Source organism: Lactuca sativa, chromosome 8 (genome assembly GCF_002870075.4).
Source record: "Lactuca sativa cultivar Salinas chromosome 8, Lsat_Salinas_v11, whole genome shotgun sequence".
Taxonomy (NCBI): domain Eukaryota; kingdom Viridiplantae; phylum Streptophyta; class Magnoliopsida; order Asterales; family Asteraceae; genus Lactuca; species Lactuca sativa.
In genome coordinates this window covers 113025077-113045780 of record NC_056630.2, presented here as the reverse complement: position 1 = coordinate 113045780, position 20704 = coordinate 113025077, and the positions used below count along the sequence as shown (strand labels likewise).

The 20704-nt window shown below is 38.1% G+C and overlaps 1 protein-coding gene across 1 annotated transcript; it reads right to left on the bottom strand.

Annotated features, from left to right (window-relative positions):
- Positions 1-16001: 16001 nt before the first annotated feature.
- On the bottom strand, positions 16002-20486 carry LOC111880314 (abscisic acid 8'-hydroxylase 2). The gene is made up of 8 exons (XM_023876733.3): positions 20128-20486; positions 19460-19781; positions 18875-19024; positions 18413-18676; positions 18187-18276; positions 17422-17607; positions 16608-16726; positions 16002-16309 (listed from the first exon to the last, which is right to left on the bottom strand). Exons 1-8 carry the CDS (start codon positions 20379-20381, stop codon positions 16213-16215), a joined length of 1482 nt encoding a protein of 493 aa, XP_023732501.2. The 5' UTR covers positions 20382-20486; the 3' UTR covers positions 16002-16212.
- Between the last annotated feature and the right edge of the window lie 218 nt (positions 20487-20704).

Here is a 20704-nt window from a genome sequence, read left to right as displayed (position 1 = left end):
GGGAGATACCGGAGCAGCAACAGATAGCTTCTAGAGCCATACACACAGCAGCCAGTTCACGAGGTGAGTTTTCCTTCCAGTAGGAACGGGTCTACGGCCACAATGCCGGCCAGTTTAGTTAGCAGTAGTTCCGGACTTCAGTTCGATGCACTAGTTAGAGTGCTTGATGTCTTTGTGATTCAAGCATGTTTTGTGTTATGTATTCCGGACTTCGGTCCGATGCAGTATATGTGTTATGTTAGCAAATACGTGTTTATGTTATGCTATGTTCAGACAGTTCCGGACTTCGGTCCGATGCAGTTAGTTCCGGACTCCGGTCCGATGCAGGGGACAAGGTCCCTGTCAGTTCCGGACTTCGGTCCGATGCAGCTAGTTCCGGACTTCGGTCTGATGTAGTGGGCAAGGCCCAATATGTGCTTTATTTGTTATTGTGTGGTATGTGGTAGTTTAGGGGGAGCTCACTAAGCTTCGTGCTTACGGTTTCAGTTTTTGGTTTCAGGTACTTCCGCAAGTAAAGGGAAGAGCTCGGGATGATGGCATCGCACACACCACAGCTTCAGTTTTGTCCTGGGAGTTGATTCAGTTTCTTAGATATGTTTTGATACAGTTGTGACACAGTTTTTCTCACAGTATTTTAGCATGGTTTGAGATACTCAACGTATGGTTTTATTATGTGACACTCAGTTTTATGATTTTTGGTTATATTAAAAATGAAATTTTCGGGTCGTATTTTTGGGATGTTTCAGAAAGATTTAAACTCTTTTTTCAGATCTAAACTGTCTATGTATTTTATATCTACAAATATGTTAGGTAAAACATGGGTAGATGAAATAGTTTATGTGTGATAAAATGATGAGAGACCTCAATGTTGATGATGATCGAGGCATCTACCAGAGTATGGATGATGACCAAGGACTTTTCTAGACAGTCTAGTGGAACGCTAGCAGGCTCACAACCTATAGGTGTTTTAATTGAACTAGGTGTTCACCAGGGGTACTCCACCCCCCTCATGGTTGCCTTATTTGACATATATTGTTGAGGAATCCCCTAAGCAATGTTGTCCATCTCGATGAAAAATCCTTAGGCTAGGTCCCTAATAATAGATTCTTTAGGGATGTAAAGTAAGGATAACGGGAACGGGTAATCGGTTTGAATGATTTGATGAAAATAATAAACTTATTTATTGTGGGTTGAAAACCTTATGTGCTCACCAGGCTCCCCAGCCTGACCCACTCAATTTCTTATATTATAGGTAGTGACACAAGAGCATAGATGCGAGGATCTGATGAGAGATTATGGATTATAGGCTAGTAGAAATAAATAGAAATGTTGTAAGGCCTATGTTGTTTTTGTGGCCGATGTTGTTTTTGGTTTATGCTTTTGATCTGTATTGACGATGACATCTCAAGTTTTGTAATGAAATGAAAATACATTTCTTCGGAAATGCTTTGATAAATTATTATCTAAATTTTTTTGGGAACAAATTCCGCAACTTATTTCTCTAAAAGTTTACTCTGATTTTCAAATAAAGTATAAAAAATTGGTCTTTTCTGGTCGTGAAATTGGAGATGTCACAATATGGGACTCGACACATTATGTCTTACACAAAGACCTGATATCTGATTAGTCTCTTGCTATAATATTTCCATATATTGAATTTCCTATGTTGAATCGTTTCAACATGATATTCATATATATGTCCAAGACTAAGTTCCATTAAAACTTTAATCTAAAGTTTTAGACTTGAAATGAAGTATGAGTGCCCTCTCCCCTAATATTTTATGTAGCAAAACAATTCCCAAACTTGAAATCTTTGTTTCCTACAATTAGTATTGCCAACTTGCAACACTTAGCATAACAACTATGCTCCTATTAGCATAAAAATTATGTTCCCAATAGCATAATGATTATGCTCCCACTAGCTTTGACATGTATCCAGAAATCAACTGGACTTTTAGAAATCAATACTTTTTGACTTTCTTACTAAAGTGCAGATTTCTGATACATAATGCTTTGATAAGTCTCTAGTCAGACTTCTCAAGGTTATACACCTTTCATTAGATAGCATATGTGTGAGTTTGAACCCTTTCAGAACTTAAAGCCATAAGTCCTGAACGTTCAAATAGTTTCTTTCCATTTCTCCAAATTCGAACTATGAAAAGGGATGTCGTAATCATATTGCGAATTTGAGAATGCAATTATCACACTTACTAAACATAATGATCAAATCTTTAAAATCTACTAGTGAAAGTGTTTCTCCATAATAATTTTCATGAATTAGGGCGAAAACTTTGCCACCTTGATTTTATGGTGTATTTGTTCCCATCCATATGAATCTTATCATTTCCATCCTTCAATCACAAGATAAGGTTGAGGAAAAAACAAAAATCAAATTTAGTTTTTCCTTTTGATGGACCGCGCTTTGCTTATTCTTAATTTCTTGCCTTCTGGTAGTACAAGGGCCTCTTAGTGCTTCCAAGTTGTTAAACAGTTCACCCGTATTGATCAATGTACTTTCACTGACCAACATGCTCTGCCTTTTGTAGTCAAATGAGAACCATAGAACTCATAACCATTGCCTACTCAACGGGAAGGTGCATAGAAACAAGAATATGTCAACTTGACATAATAGGTTATCAACCTCAAGTCGTGTGCTAGTGATAACTAATAGGTTTATTCCTATTTGACTCCTGAAACTCTTCAAGATCAATAATACTCCTAATGAATTCTTGAAATATGAGTTTCTCTCTCAAGGAGCATTCCTTGATGATCAAAAACAAATATTCAAAATTTATTGTGGATTCTCGACAAGAAAAACACTTCATGGAATTGGTCTTAGTTCATCCTTTGTTTTAATCAAAACATCACAACTTCCAATTCCAGTGTGCTAGAGTAAAAAACATTATTACTCCACATTTCATGAGGTGTTATAAACCTAATTACTACGTAACAAGCTTCAAGATACGATTTATATTCACTAGAGCATGACTCTAAAATTTTAACTGGATACGAAGTATGACTCATCTCTTGATTGAAGCATTTCAACAATATCCGATTCCTCTTCTTGCACTACGATGTTTTTCGAGGATCAATTGTGACATAATTCCAAAATCATTAGGATGATCACAAAACATGATACTAAAGTATTCTCCTTTCCTTTCAGATTGGAGAAACTTTTATCTCTCTGCCTAATAAATTCTTCTTATTCGTTCCGCTACTGTTTGAAACTTTTCAAAGTGTTAGAATTATGTTTAATCTTGTAAACACAACCATGTTTACCGAAACATTGATAAACCATGATGAATAGAGTTATCGTCCTTTGTGGTTGATCCCAGGAGTTCATATCAATATGTACTAGATCCAATAGTCCTTCACTTTGAATCACATAAACATGTGATCAACGATTTAGTCATAATCTTCCAAAGATCAAGATTCTCATACATCACACAATTTGAATTGTATGAATCCAAATTTCTATCTAATCAAAAATTAGGCGATGAGAATTCCTTTTCACTTGGTTGATTATGATATTTTCACAAACGACATAATTAAGAATCAAATCCACTTTTAACATTGCTAATTATAGAAATATAACCACCAATTTTCATAAATACAATGCAAGAAAATAAAAAGTGAAAAAGGCACTTTTATTGATAATAAGAGGAAAAAATTTGTCCTTACAATGCAAATATATGAAAATTATGTTTCTTGATATTTCCTAAGAAATCTATTAATCTATCACAACTCCTATACAACAGCTTCCAAAATCTTATTATCAAACCATGCGACCAAAATCCATCTCTCTTGATCAGATTCAACTTACTCTTCTTAATCTTCTTTATTTATCTTAGATTCTGCAAAACATCAAAATATGACTATCACATCATGTATTAAGAAACTATGAATAGGAACTTAATAAAATAATGGAGTTAGATAGTGGATGTACCGGAAGTAGAGTCACGGACTTAACTTTACTATCTTTAAGATCTTTCAGGTAGTCTGGGCTTGCATGGGGCTTCAATGGCCATAAAGTTTGCATGGCCTTTTGGAGATTAAAAGGCCAAAATGAGATCCTATGGCTTGCTTGGGGCTTCAATGGCCATAAAGTTTTCACCTTTATGCAATGAAAACCCTCCATGATTCCAGATCTGAATATACTCACTTGGGACATCCATATCCCAAAGATCAAGCTTCTTGGACCGAAAACCCAATAAAATGGAAATAAAGAGATCTAAGAAGCTATTAAGCAAGTTTGAGACTTGATTACCAGAAAACGATGAGAATTAAATGGAGTCTTTGGAAATACTATCTTCTCCTTGAATCCTCAAGCTTCTCCTTCCTTCATAAATTTCAAAACACACAACGTTTCACTCAAAAATGGCTCACAAGCTCACAAATGCATTAAGGTTTCTGAATCTAGGGTTTAGGATTTGGAGGCTGGAAATGAGGCCAGAAAGTGGGGATTAGGATGCTTAAATAGGGTGCCAATCCCCGAAATTAGGGTTTCATCCCGACAACGCTACTCGTCGAGTTGAGGGCTCTCAACTCGTCGAGCAGGTTACTTAAAATCCCGCGTCCATTTTGGTTTTTACTCGATGAGTTTGGGGTTCCCAACTCGTCGAGTTGCTTTACAAAAGTGAATAAATTATGATTAAATGTGCACCAGGAACGAGAAGTTACAATTCTTCCCCACTTGTCTTAGATTTCGTCCTCGAAGTCTGCTGCGTCGGAAACAACTCCGGGTAGTGCTCTCTCATTTCCTCCTCTGGCTCCCAAGTGAACTATGAGCCCTTGCGGTGCTGCCACTGCACCTTCACCAACTCCACCGTCTTGTTTCTCAGCTCCTTCATCTTCTTGTCGAGAATAGCTACCGGTCTCTCGATGTAGTTCAGGCTGTCATCAACCTGTATATCCTCTAGAGGCACAACTGCAGAGTCATCCACTAAGCACTTCCGCAACTGGGAAACATGTAAAGTGTTGTGGATCTAGTTGAGCTCTTCTGGAAGGTCCAATTGATACGCCACCTTGCCCACCCGTGCTACAACCCTGAAAGGACCGATGTACCCTGTGCCTAACTTGCCCCACTTCCTGAACTGGATGAAACCTTTCCAAGGTAACACCTTCAGGATTACCATGTCACCTACCTGAAACTCCAAGTCTGAACAACACTTTTCGGCATAGCTTTTCTGCTAACTCTGAGAATTCTGGAGCCTGCTCTAAACTTGTTGGATCCTCTCCGTGGTCTTGAGTACTACCTTTGTAATCCCTATGAGCCTCTGACTGACCTCACCCCCAACAAATTAGGGTCCTACACTTGCTCACGTAGAGCATCTCGAAGGGAGGTTGATCTATGCTAGTGTGGTAGCTGTTATATGAAAATTCCGCTAACGGAAGATACGTATCCCAACTACCACCGAAATCCAATACATATGCACGTAACATGTCCTCGGGAGTATGAATCGTCCTCTCGCTCTGTCCATACGTATGAGGGTGGAAAGCGGTGCTGAAGTGGAGACGAGTACCCATCTTGTCGTGAAACCGCTTCCAAAATCAGGAAGTAAAACGAACATCCCGATCTGACACCACCGAGACAGACACTCCATGCTGTGCCACTACCTCACGTACATAGATCTCGGCTAGCTTCTTCGGCCGATATACTCTCCTGGATCAGAATAAAATGAGCACTCTTGGTCAACCGATCCACGATGACCCATATCGAATCTACTCCACGTGCGGTCCTGGGAAGCTTGGTGATGAAATCCATAGTGATAACTTCCCATTTCCACATGGGAATGTCTAATGGATGCATCTTGCCGTGTGGTCTCTAGTGCTAAGCTTTGACCTTCCTGCAGGTCAAGCACCGCTCTACATACCATGCTACGTCCCGCTTCATGCAGGGCCACCAGTAATCAGGGCGAAGATCCTGATACATCTTCGTCGCCCCGGGATGGATGGAGAACCTCGACTTGTGGGCCTCATCAATCAGAACCTGTTGTACTCCGCCCCAATATGGAACCCAGACCCTCCCATGCTGGGTTAACAACCCACGACTCTCATAATCAAATGAGGCCACCTGGCCTACGATCCGCTCGCACTTCCGACGCTCTTCCTTCAGGCCCTCAACTTGTGCCTTTCTAATCCGCTCCAACAATGGAGTAATCACTGTCAAACTCAGACATATGTCTCGAATCAGAGCCGCTACTGCCTTGAGGCTACGAGCATCGGCCACCACGTTAGCCTTGACCGGGTGGAAAAGGATCTCACAGTCAAAGTCCTTTACCACATCTAGCCACCGACGCCGCCTCATGTTCAGATTCGGCTGATCCATGAGGTACCTCAAACTCTTGTGGTCCGTGTAAATGGTATAACGAACCCCATAAAGGTATGCCACCAAATCTTGAGGGCGAAAACCACAGCCCCTACCTCTAAATCATGTTTTAGATAATGCGCCTCGTGAGGCTTCAACTTACTCGAAGCGTAAGCTATCACGTGACCCCGCTGCATCAATACCACACCGATGCCCGTAATCGAAGCGTCACAATAAACCACGAAGTTGTTGACGCCGCCTGGCAAAGTCAAAATCGGTGCCTCGCATAACCGTTGTCTGAGAGTCTTGAGGGCTGCCTGCTGCTCAGGCCCCCAGTGGAATGTTACCGACTTCTTGGTCAGTCGAGTCAAAGGCACAAAAATCTTGGAGAAATCCTGGATGAATCTCCGGTAGTAACCTGCTAGACAAAGAAAACTTCGAATCTCAGTTGGAGACTTTGGAACCTCCCATGACATCACAACCTCTATCTTGGCCGGATAGACCAGAATGCCCTTTTGGTTGACAAGGTGCCCCATGAACTGCACCTCGCGTAACCAGAACTCACACTTGGAGAACTTTGTGAAAAGTCTCTCCCTCCTTAGTGTCTCCAACACCTCCCTCAGGTGCTCCTCATGCTGTTGCTAAGTCTTGAAATAAACCAAGATGTCATAAATGAAGACTATCATAGACCAGTCTAGCATTCACCTGCACACGCGGTTCATGAAATCCATGAACGCAGCTGGAGCATTGGTGAGACCAGAAGGGATCACCACGAACTCATAGTGACCATAACGAGTCCTAAAGGCGGTATTCGGCACATCCTCGTCCCTTACTCGCATCTGGTGGTAACCCGATCCTTGGGAGGGGATAATGGTCCTTCATCGTTACTTTATTCAGCTCCCGATAGTCTATGTACATCCGATGTGACCCGTCCTTCTTCTTTACAAATAGGATCGAGGCTCCCCATGGAGAACTGCTCGGCCTGATAAATCCTTTGTCTAGCAGCTCTTGCAGCTTCGTAGACAACTCCTGCATCTCGGGAGGAGCCAACCAATATGGTTCCTTGGCTATCGGAGCCGCACCAGAGACTAGGTCAATCCTGAACTCAACCTATCTCTCCGGAGGTATCCCAAGAAAATTCTTTGGGAATATGTTCGGGTACTCTCGTATGATCGGTACATCATCGACTGTCGCCTTACCCTTATCCCGGGTATCCATGACATAGGTGACATATCCTGCATAACCCTGCTAAAGGTAGTGCCTTGCTCTCGCTGCTGAAAATAGAGTCGGTCCACCCTACGACCTCTCGCCGTGAATCACTAACCCTCCCACACTAGGATTCCAAACTCTTAATAGCTGCTGCTTATAGTCGATCACTGCACCATTGGGGCTTAACCAGTCTATACCAACTATAAACTTATTCCCTTTAAGGGGAATATGGACTAGATCCACATAAAACTGATCATCGAACAACTGTAGTGTACATCCTCGGTGAACCCTCGCGACCCTAACAGTCCTGTCATCTGCTATCTGCACGTCAAGTGGGCAATCCAGCTCCCCTAGAGCCCCTACGAACCGCTTGCTGAGCGCGAGCGACACAAATATCGGGTAGCCCCTGAATCAAACAATACCAGAGCATATATACCATTCATAAGGAACGATCATATAATGAAACACATAAACATAAGCAATAATGAATATAAGTAAAGAGATAAGGAGAAGATACATACCCATCACCACGTCAGGAGCTGCTCGTGCCTCCATTGATTTCAACTGAAAGGCCCTGCTCCTCGCCATAGGTGCCTCTAATCGGCCCTGATAGCCGACTGTAATCCTCAACGTAGCAGGATCGGGTGCTGCCACCTGTCCTGCCGCTGCTAAACTCGGGCACTGGGACCGCTTGTGTCCCATATGATTGCACTTAAAGCAAATCAGATATGATACTGTGGTGGTGGTGGTAGTAGTTGTACAATCTCTGCTCACATTACCAGTTTGACCACACTTGAAGCAGACTCAACTCCCTGCCTTGCACGTCCCCTCGTACAACTTGCCGTATTTTTCACAATGTTTGTGGCCCTGCTGGCTCCTAGGTCTGTGGTCTGATACCTTGGGCTTCTTGCCCACACTCCCTGATTGAACCCCCTCGGGTTTCCTCTTCTTCTCCATATCCAAATCCAACTCTCCCTCTCTCTTGCTCTCTCTCTTTCTCTCTCTCTCTCTCTCTCTCTCTCTCTCTCTCTCTCTTTCTTGAGCCCTAGTAATCATATCCTCTAGCGTCTTGCAGCTGGATCGGCTCACAAACTGGCAGATATCACTCCGCAACATCTCATGATATCGGGCCTTTTTCATCTCCTCATCTACCACGTACTGTGGAACGAGAAGGGCCCTTTCCCTAACATGGCGGTGATCTCGGTCACCATTTCAGTCGTCTGCTGCAGATCCTGGAACTCCCTAGCAAGCTACTGCACCTCAATCACAGGTGAAAAATCGGCCCTAAACCTGGCCGAAAAATCACTCCAGGTCATCGCCTATACAACTATATCATCTCTAATGGCTCGTCCGACCTCCTCCCACTAGTCACTTGCTCTGTCCTTCAGAAGATAGGAAGCAAGTCGAACCTTGTCCCTCTCGGGACATCGGCTTGTACGGAAAGCGTTGGCGACATCAGCCAACCATCTGCTGCTAGCAATGGGGTCCCAGGCCCCATGATAGTCTGGAGCTCCGCAAGCTTGGAACACACTGAGAGTCAGCGTACGCGACCCCATCATGGCCACCACCTCGGTGCGGAATGCACTCAGTTTCTCATCCAAAAGCTCTAAGATTCCCTCCTTGATCGTACCAAAGATCACAAGAGTGTGGTCTAAAATACTACGCGTGACCTCAAATGAAATGAACTCTCATGTCTGCTCGTCGAGCTACTCAACTCTAGAGCCCGAGTGTGATCCCTCACTGGCACCTAAACTGCCGATTGGCCTAGTGCGTAGCGTCACCATACTGAAAATACACCATAAAAAACATCATAATGCTCATCATATCTTGAGGGATCACATATACTACAAGTTTCCTAGGTTCATCTCAGGCTTCCTTGATTCAAGTAAGGATCCTCTGCTTTTAGTAGTATGGACCCATACTACCTTCCACATCTATCCATACTTTGCTCAAAAGCTTCATTGACTCCACCAAGTCCCTTCTACTGCTATTGTTGTTCTCACACTAATATCATCCTAGGCTTGCCCTAGGGTAATCACCAACCCAATCTCCGACATCAGCTGCGTAAGAAGTCCCTGCTATCCCCCCTAACTAGCTCGCGAATGCCGTTACATATTACGAAGACCAGATAATTCTTCGAATGAGAGGTCGTACCATACAACGGTTAGACTCAAATAAGAACTGCAAAGTAAAGTTAAACCTAACGTTCTAAAATTATTTAGTCCTTGCAATATGTAACTTAACATATTCGTTTACCAGTTAGTTAAAGATAATTATAACTCCTAAAAGAACAAAGCAAGCAACATTCGAGCATTGGGTAAACATAATCAAGCATGTCCTAATCAGGCCATCATATCACTGACTAATCTGTACTAGCATGCAGTTCATAAAGCTGATACACACATAACAGACACATAAGATATCGTTCCTAGATCCTTAGCCCTAGTCTAGCATGCAGTTCTCATAAACATATCATAACATAAACTTTTATGGGCAATTTAGGAGTACTTACTTGAGCTCGGCTGATTGCATGCACCACACCGTTTTCTTTTTTCAAAATTCTTTTTATAAAAATGATTTTCTTTTGAAAATTTTCATACCAAGTCCTCAATTTGAGTTAAGACACACCCGAGAGTGTGCCCAAATCCCTCAAACCAAGGCTCTGATACCAACTTGGAACATCCCAAAAATACAGTTCAAAATTTTCATTTTAAATCATTAAGAAAACCATAACGCATCAAACATCATATAAAAATCATAAGTCATGTATCTCAAAGTATCATAACATCTGTCAAAATATATCAGAGTATAAATATCCCAGGCTAACAAATGGTGTGTGCAATGCAATCATCCCGAGCTCTTCCCCTTGCTACCGGAAGTACCTGAAACCAAAACTAAAAAATGTAAGCACAAAGCTTAATGAGTCTCCTCAAACTACCACATACCATACACATAATCACATAATACCATACATTAGGCATTTCCAGTTACATCAGGTCTCACCCGACATTGGACCGAAGTCTGACATCGGGCCCTACCCGGCATCGGACCGAAGTCCGGAATACATATAACATATCAACAAGCATATAACATAAACATATAGACATTCCTCCGGCTTGCCTCGGCATCGGACCGAAGCCCGGAACATATAACACATAACATATAAGCTAAACCTTCCTCGCGCTTGCCTCGACATCGGAGCGAAGCTCAGAACATATAAACATAACATATAAGCTAAACATTCCTTGGGCTTGCCCTGACATTGGACAGAAGCCCGAAATACATAAACAAAGGCTCATTCAAAGTCAAAGTCAACAATCCGAGTTGACTCAACTTGTCGAGTCACCCCCTGACTTGCCGAGTTCCCTTGCTGCTCATATTCGTGATAGAATGAGTCAACTCGTCTAGTCCCTTCGCAAACTCGTTGAGTTCTACCTTGTACATAATCGGGACAAACGACACAACTCGTCGAGTCCCTATCTAGACTCGCCGAGTTCCTCAGTCTGTTTGGGCCATCTTAATGGATTAAGCCCCAACTCTTCAGATCTAAGCTTCATACTTCTCATATACACTGAAAATGTCCTTTTAAGGGTAAAGTTTCCAACTTTACTCGTTAATACCTTTACTTCATGGGTTTAGCTCAAACCCTAACTGTTTAGTACCTAGATCTTGGTCCACAAGCCATCCATACACCAAACTAAAGCATACAATTAGGGATCCATACCCTAAACACTACATGAACACGTGAAGTTTCCATCTTTCACTCCATGCATGGCCTTTTGGAGCTTAAAAGGCCAAAATGGCATCCTATGGATTGCATGGGTCTTCAATGACCTTAAAGTTTGCACCTTTATGCCATGAAAGTCCTCCATGATTCCAGATCTGAATATATACTCACTTGGGATGTCCAAATCCCAAAGATCAAGCTTCTTGGACCAAAAATCCAATAAAATGGAAATAAAGAGATCTAAGAAGCTATTAAGCAAGTTTGAGACTTGATTACCATAAAATGATGAGAATGAAATGGAGTCTCTGGATCTACTATCTTCTCCGTGAATCCTTAAGCTTCTCCTTCCTTCACAGGCTTCAAAACACACAACGTTTCACTCAAAAATGGCTTACAAGCTCACAAATGCATTAGGGTTTCTGAATCTAGGGTTTGAGACTTGGAGGCTGGAAATGAGGCCAGAAAGTGGGGATTAGGATGCTAAAATAGGGTGCAAAACCCTAAAATTAGGGTTTCATCCTGACAACCCTACTCTTTGAGTTGAGGGCTCTCAACTCGTCGAGTAGGTTACTTAAAATCCTACGTCTATTCTGGTTTCTACTCGACGAGTTTGGGTCTCCCAACTCGTCGAGTTGCTCTACAAAAGTGAATAAATTATGATTAAATGCACACCCAGAACTAGGCGTTACACTTGAAGGAAACATAAATTAGGGAGAGTCACTGGAGGAGGAGGAAGAGTTGAAGAAGCATGATCTTGAGTTCCACCATTGCTAGAAAAAAGGGAACATTCTTTCACCTTGATCAACATGTGGAAGATCATCTTCAGATAGAGGAAAAACATTTCTAGAAGAATGAGGAAAACCATTGATGTCTGAACTTGACATCTATAATAGGAGAAAAGAGAATTTAAGTTAGTTGATTTTAATTCTTAATTATTAACCCATAAAATTATATTAAGGATAGGATCCATATTTTCAATTCGAACTTTAATGAGGGATGCCGTAATCAAATTTGACTATATTTTAGGTTGGTAAAGAATTTATCAATTTCAATCTTATGAAAATCCTAGATCTTTGAGATTCATTGAACTATTCAATGACATGTTTAATCTCGATTATGCTCTCACTTTGTGACTGGGATGCCGAGGATCAAAAACGAGATGTGAATAACCGTGAACATTTTCTTGGTACTCTCAATGTCATTTATCATCTGATTTTAATGAGCCGGTTAACCACACGCGCTCCATTAATCAATGTTAATTTACGAGACACCCGTTGTCACTCCTTATTAGTCTATATTAGTGTGCCGGTTAACCATATATGCTCTACTAACAATCGATAAGGTGAAATGTGCAATTTAATGGGTTAGAATCAAATTCATATTTTTCCTCAAGTAACTAACTGTGAGATTTTAGAAAATAGTTTAGTTACCTTTTATCATTATACTTTTAATGAGGTTATGTGCTATCAAACCCCTTCGTTTAATGACCCTCCGCCAATCAGGGGAGCGGTGGGTAAGAGTGGACACCGAATAGCAGTCATTTTATAGGCCGCTTCCTTAAACTCTCCTTATAGATCAGCTTCGTGAATGAGGCGTACTAACAGTTCGACCGACTTAGTCTTATATGTATAGTATACATTAAACTTTAATTAAATACATAGTATAAGATGTATGTTACAACATTTTAAACTAGCAAGGATTTAATGCTTTAATAAAATAAACTTTTCTTTTAATTAAATTTTAAACAATTTATGGAGTTATTAAATATGATTTAATTAATCACTTAATTAAATTAATAATAAAACCCATTTAAAACTTTTCAAAATACTTGGGTTTTTAATTCTTAAATTTCGATATTAAACAATTTAATTTAAATTTAATATTAAAAACAAATGATTTAATAATGATCTATTAATTAAACCTTTAATTAATTTATTAACCCAATTGAGGATTATTCAATTAAATTAATCACAATAATTTAGCCTAATCCTCTCCCCACTAAATTTTGAAAAACATGGGAGGGATACATCAAATCTTATAATTATCTTGTTAATCAAACAAGAAGTTAATTATGAAAAATAAGAAAATCCCTATCATATCTAGTAATTTTCGAAAAATGACATATCTTGGGGAGGAAGGCAAGAATTTTAAATCCTTGCCATATTTCGAAAATCTAAAGGGTTAAGGAAACCCTAAATTTTGAAACTTGAAGGGCAAGAGAAAGGGTTAAAACCCTTTCCCAAAATTCGAAACCAAGGGTTAGGAAACCCTAACTTCAAAAAACCCTAAGCCCACAAGGGTTTATTTGCTATAAACCCTAATTGGTCAAATTCAAACAATTGCTATCAAATTCAATAGTAAACAAGCCAAGTCTCTGGTACCACCGATGAGTTTTGAGCATAACAAACAATCATATATGTGTATGTAACCCTAAATGATTTAGATCTATGTTTTCTCTAATTAAACATACAACTTTGAACAATAAATCAAGAACCCTAATAACACTAGACTATTTTCGAAATCATACAAATTAGGGTTAGGAATATTTACCTTGATTGTTATTGTTGTAAATAACAATGAACACCTTCTTGAAAACCGTTGGAAGAAAGTGCCACAAGTGTCGCGCCTCAAATGGCTCACACCCAAAACCCTAGGAATCAAGGGACTTGAAAAGAGAGAGGAGAAGAGATAAGAAATTTCAGAATTCCTCTAGGAAAGAAGGCTTGGACGAAATCAAAACCCCATAGGGGTTTATATAGGTGATAAGGAAGACATCTCCAAGATAACCCTAATCCCTTAACTTTCTCTCTAAGGCATCTAAAGCACCCTTAAGGCCTAAGGAAACCTTAGAATCATTCTAGATTTCGTTCTCCCTATTTATGAGAGGTTCTAGAATTGCCCAATACTCAACTATTAAATATTGTCACATTTAGTCATTCTATTTTTAATTAATCCCAAAATTAATCAAATTAATTTCTGATTAATTATTAATTAAATATTACAATTTGCAATTAATATATTATTCTTATAATATATTAACAAATCATTTATTTTGATTTCTAATTAATTTATTAACCAAGTAATAACTTAATAAATCAGTCTCTCTCTCTCTCTCTAAAAACTATCATATTCAATTGCTAGGTTTGAGGCAATTCAAAAGGACCGTGCTACTATCAATTCAAATTTATATCAATTATAGTTATGAGCTTAGACACCTAATCCAACAAAAACGGCACATCATACAATTTCTCATGGTAGATGTTGAATATCGCTATTTGGTTTAGAACATTGATGTCATTGTTGACACCCGATGCATCAAAAACTACATGTCATATCCAAAAATCATTTGAAGCCACTGCTTCTAAATTTATGGTCAGCTGTTTTTGATCACCTCACATGAAATGATCGTGCCACACATTAACATACAATGCCCACCCCCAATGCTTACAATCAATATTACCAAACATTATAGGGAACACGTGTTTGTTTTCATGTGCTGTATACAGTTGGTTGACGTTGTTAATTGTAGGTTAGCGCAAATATCGCTCGTTGTAGAGGATAATCACAACTTTTGCAAACTAATAAAGACATTTCTGTGTCGTTAGTTCTGACATCCTCAAATACACATCCTATTAGTCCGCTCTCATGCAAAATGCTTGTTGACGAATTTTCGCTGTATATTTTTGAATTGGAGAGAAACCCCGTCTATCACATGTACCCCACTTTAGTGGAAAATATTGAAATCGATTCTTCACGTCATCAACTGTGCGTAGTAATAATTCTTTTCTCATCTGAAACCATCATCTAAATATTTCTCCTAATTTGAATTTTATGAATATTTGTGAAACCCCCAAACTGGTAAGGGTTCATAAAAAAATGAGTATAAGGATCTAGATAACCGAAAAATAATAAGTTAGTGACTTAATCAAATTAATTAGACAAATTACATAGTCCATTGTTTCTGCATATAATTAACCATTTTTACCTCATGCTCTACATACATATACAAAAACTTACAAACTACAGTTTTTTTTTTTTTTTTTTTTTTTTTTAATTATATTATTAATCCTTCATGTATTGCATTATCAAATCATGTACCGATTTAAACCTGATATTATGTGTCAAAACCGTTATGTATATCCTTAATTAAAACATTTGGAGAAAATATCATATAGGGTTTTGTCACATGTGAAGGGTTCATAGAACTGGTCTCCATCGCCAGCTAATCTGATCTTCCTAAAACCAAATACTAAAATTGTGCAAGAAGAGAGAGGAACGTGGCAACCTTGTGGGCACTACTCTGTCATCCTCTGCACCTATTAGTGTACAAATTTGCAATGCACCCCACCCAGATTCTCTACACCAGATCAAATGTACGGATCCCATGGTCCATCATTCGTCCTCATTACAATCCCTCCTACCCTATACATTTATATCACTTTAATTTACTCGTCTTTTTATCTGATAACTTCGAAAATATGAAATCAGGATAATTATTATTGCAATTTTGGATTGAATGTAAGTACTTCATGCATAAAGGGTTGTACAAATGACATGCACAAACGATTTTGATCAAGAAAGAATACACTGTTAGAGATTGAATCCCAAAAGAGAAGGCTACATATGTACATTCTTGAATATGATTTACGGCCTTTTACTTTCTTTGTTCTCATTATTCACAAGTAATATTAACATTGAACCATACAAAAGTGACCCTTTTTACTCATTTTCTTTTGTTCTAATTACACATTTTACAAGTTATCTCTCTCTCTCTCTCTCTCTCTCTCTCTCTCTCTCTCTCTCTCTCTCTCTCTCTCTCTCTCTCTCTCTCTCTCTCTCTCTCTCTCTCTCTCTGTAGTACTTTTAATAAATTATAAATTAACAAGTGTAACGTAACAGGGTGCAACTTCCTGACCCTTGAAAAGAACACTATCATCATCATCATCGACATTGTTAATTAATCAGCTAGCTAGATGTTGTTGATGGCATGGACTTTAATGGGTAAGCCGTCTCGGGGTACAGGGAATGGGCCGTATTGTATTCCATCTTCTCCTATCACTTCCCATCTACAATAATGAAAGAAACTGTTATTAATGCGCAGAGTACAACTTACTACCTACGTGGAACCCATGTGACTGGGAACAGGTCAAAAACAAATCACGTTTCAGAGTTACATACAAGAGGTAGGTGACATGTGTGTGTGCATGCATGGATGCCACGTCTATATGGATCAGATGTCAAAACTAGTGATGGAGCTACAAGGCTACTAGTTACCTTCATTTTCTTTAAACTTGTGTAGTTAACATAAAATTACTAATTACTTGTTATCTTATAATTATACCCAAAATATATATATATACTCGCCTGAGAGTGGTGGTGAGATGGTGGAGGAGGATGAGCATCTCGAGCTTAGCGAGATCGCTTCCGGGACAGGAGTGGGCGCCATTCCCGAACGGCATATACGTGTTTGGCTGAGGTGCAACCTACACAAAACCAATATCAGAGTCGTACATATATACTATTATATATGAAATCGATTCAGATGCAGATTCATATATAAATAACTTGTCCTTTTTTCAATACTTAAGTGGATCCTACGTACGAAGAGACACATGTAACAGGCCAAAATCCATCAGAAACCACCACCTTACACGCACTTAATTGCATGCAGTTCAAACACCTACTATACTCTACTACAATACAAAAACACCAGCTCACGTGATATGATACTCGAAAAGATTTCATTCTTTCATCATTCTGCCATGCAATCATTCATATGTATGTCCACATATTACATATTATACATACAGGCATATATATATATATATATATATATATATATATATATATATATATATATATATATATATATATATATATATATAGTGGCGGACCTATGTAGGGCCTTTGGGGTCCCGGGCCACTGCTCAATTTCCGACACGCAGTGTAATTTTTTTTTTTTTGGTTTTTTCTATTAGGTGCACCCGCTTGAAGTACTTCGAGAGACACTTCTAGTAAAACAATCTGCCTATATATATATATATATATATATATATATATATATATATATATATATATATATATATATATATATATATATATATATATATATATATATATATATATATATACATTGTAATTGGAGTTTTTTATTTTTTGAAATTATTTAAAAACTCACCTCGAATCTTGAAGGGTCGAATTTGTGAGGTTGAGGGAAGAACTCGGAGGAGTAATGGATGCTTCTGAAGAGTGGCAGGACTTTCCAACCCTTTGGTATCAAGTAGCCTTCCATCTCTACGTCTTCCACTGCTTCTCTGTATGTAAACGACAGTATACTGGCTGTTCTCAGGGTCTCTTGTATAACCTGCAGCCATCGTTAATTTCAAAATTACATATCAGTTCAAGAACTGTATATTTATCTATGTATTTTTAATTAAATTTGCAATTTCTCTTGGATGGTTTCGTGTTATCTTCGCGCATATATATATATATATATATATATATATATATATATATATATATATATATATATATATATATATATATATATATATATATATATATATATATATATATATATATATATATATATATATATATATATATACTATTGTCGTTGTTATATATATTGGAATGAATTGATGGTGTTATTTCAGATGCATTTTTATTATCTTAAACGATTTTTTATCTTAATTGAAAAGGATTATTAATTTAGACATTTAATAAATAGTTTGACATAGTTTTTATTGAGCTACGTACCTATTAATTAAGTTGAAATATTTATCGGGCGAAAGAGTGCAGAATTTTGGTTCAATATGAATTTTTGACTTGATTAAATGTGTTTTACGTACATTTAACAGTACAAACTAAATCCCTAAACGTGTTTTAACATGTGTTTTATAAATTAATAGCTTCGATGTGAACTGGAAAATCTATAATATACCCGAGTAGTGAAAGGCATGCGTCTTGTATCATCCCACGTAATTCTACGATTGGCTTCAAGTATTTTGCACCGGATTTCTTCTTGTTCCCTCTGAATACGTATACATTATTTGTTTATATACAATACATAATAAAATTATAAAAAAATTGATAGAACTTCTAAGAATTTGATATAACACAATTACAAAACAGCGATAAGCTAGAGGGTACAAAAATAAAAGAGATACCCTGACAGCGTGGAGAACATGAGGATTATCATGCAAATATTTGAGGAGCCATGTTAGAACACTTGCAGTTGTATCATGGGCTGCAAATATCACCCCTATTATGTTATCTGCGATCTCTGATTCACTCAACTTCATCGTCATCTTCTTCTTCCCTTCATCTTCTTCATTTGACAATAATGCCCCTAACAGTCCTTCTCCCTTCTCCCCACTCCCCTTTCTTTTCTCTATCATCCTCTTTAATTTCTCATTCAGAGCCTTTCTTGCCTGTAAATTAAAATAACCATGGACATCCTTGGTTAACAGCAAGATTAATAATTTGTCTAGGGTTTCAACTCGAAATCGTTAATTTCTAGGGTTTTAAGTAAAAGTTTTAGTAATCCTTTAGCTAGGGATCAAGCTAGGGTAATGTAGGAGTATGAAAAATTGTTATTTATTTATTTATTATTTTAGAAAATGGGGTACCTTCATTGCTTTGTTGAATGGGGTTCCAGGGAGATTCAAAGGCATGGAGTTGTATCCTTTCTCTAGACATTGATACAAAGGCTTTATTCCTTCCATCTCTGCCTCAGATTTGTTCCCAAAAACTGATATCATTGCCACTTCAAAAGCATACTATCAAAACAAACAAATGGTCAATGTTAGGTCAACAATAACTATTTTAACTTTGTGGGTGTTAATTATGTAGTTAGATACGTTCGACGTAGACTCTTAGTTTCTAGCGCTAGCTATGTTTCTTCATGTATTGTCGAATTCAAGAATACACGTGTAAACATTTACTTGACAAAAACTAAAATCAACAATGTCTTAACCAAATAATTTAGTAAAAGTGTGACTACGGGTCATATTTAATTAATTACTTGGCATGTAAAACTAGAATACAAGGAAATGTATTAAACAAATAACTTCATCATTAAAAACTCATTATTGACAACGCCAGAAGTGTCACATTTTCAATTTTCCGATCGAAATGATTGTTTTTTTTTTTTCTTTTCTTTTTTTTTCTTGTGTACATATAAAACCAATTAATCAACATATATAGATATATACCTTTTTCATCTCATGCAAGGTGTTGATGGTGTTATTATGTTCCCAAGTGGGTAGAAACCCAAGGACGATATCTTCGATCTGGGAAACAGAGCCTTTGATAGTAGATGGAAGAAACGACGACTGGATCAACTTCTTGAGATGCGAATGGTATGGACCTTGGTGAAAGAAGATGGCTTCTGGGCCTATCATCTTCTCTTTGCTTGGAGGGTAAGTGGGTTTGAACATATGGGACTGAGTCACCAACACGATCTTTGCTACTTTAGGACTCGATATCATCACACAAGGGCATCCCAATATGTGCGTCTTGAAGATTTTCCCATACCTATATATATGCAACAAGTTTAAATATCAATCGTTTTTATTCTCTAGAGTGATTAATTATTGATGTAAAATTATCAAATATCTATACTAATTAAACTTTATTCCTTATCGATATCATGTCTTTATTTGCTCATATGTATGGCTTTAAAAACAACATCGTTTGAACAGGTTACATGTGTCATCTGTCAAAATTGACACCAAAACCGACGGCCTTTTTTTTTTTTTTTTTTTCATAATACGCGGATAAAAATGAAATATATATTTTACATGAAAATACATAAACGTTTTCCGTGATTTAAAAAGAAAGAAATGATTTTGAACGAACGGAAGTCAATAAAATACTAAACCTTTTTTCACGGTTGAAGAAGAAGGAATTCGGGTTTTCAGTGAAGAGCTTGAGAGTTTCACCTATATAAGGCCAACCCATTGAACCTGGTGGCAGCCGGAGTTTCTCCGGTTGGGTCCGGTGGTGGCTCCTCCGTATGACCTTATATACAAGTATCAACAAGAAAAGCAACGGTATAAGTGAAAAAAGAGGTTGTGGCGGTGGAGGGTGAGTATTGGTAGGCAGTGATACGATTGAGGTGGGTGAAGGAAGCATGGTGGTTTTACGGTGGCCGGAGAACGAAGTTTAAATTCGGAAATAAATGATGGGGGTCGAGCTTTAAGTTAGAGGAACTGGAAGTTGGTTTGATGAAGTTGAGGGATGGGATAATGACATTATATAGAGGAAGAGGGGAAGGGGGGTCATATCAAAGATTTTATTAATATATTAAATATATATGATATGTTTTTGAAAATTAAAATCTTTTTCAAGATTTAAGTTTCATTTTGTTTTATTTTGAATGTTTCGAGTTTTTATTTTCAAAATCAAATAAAATTTAGTGACATATCTAAACAATTATGATGTATATCAGAAATGAA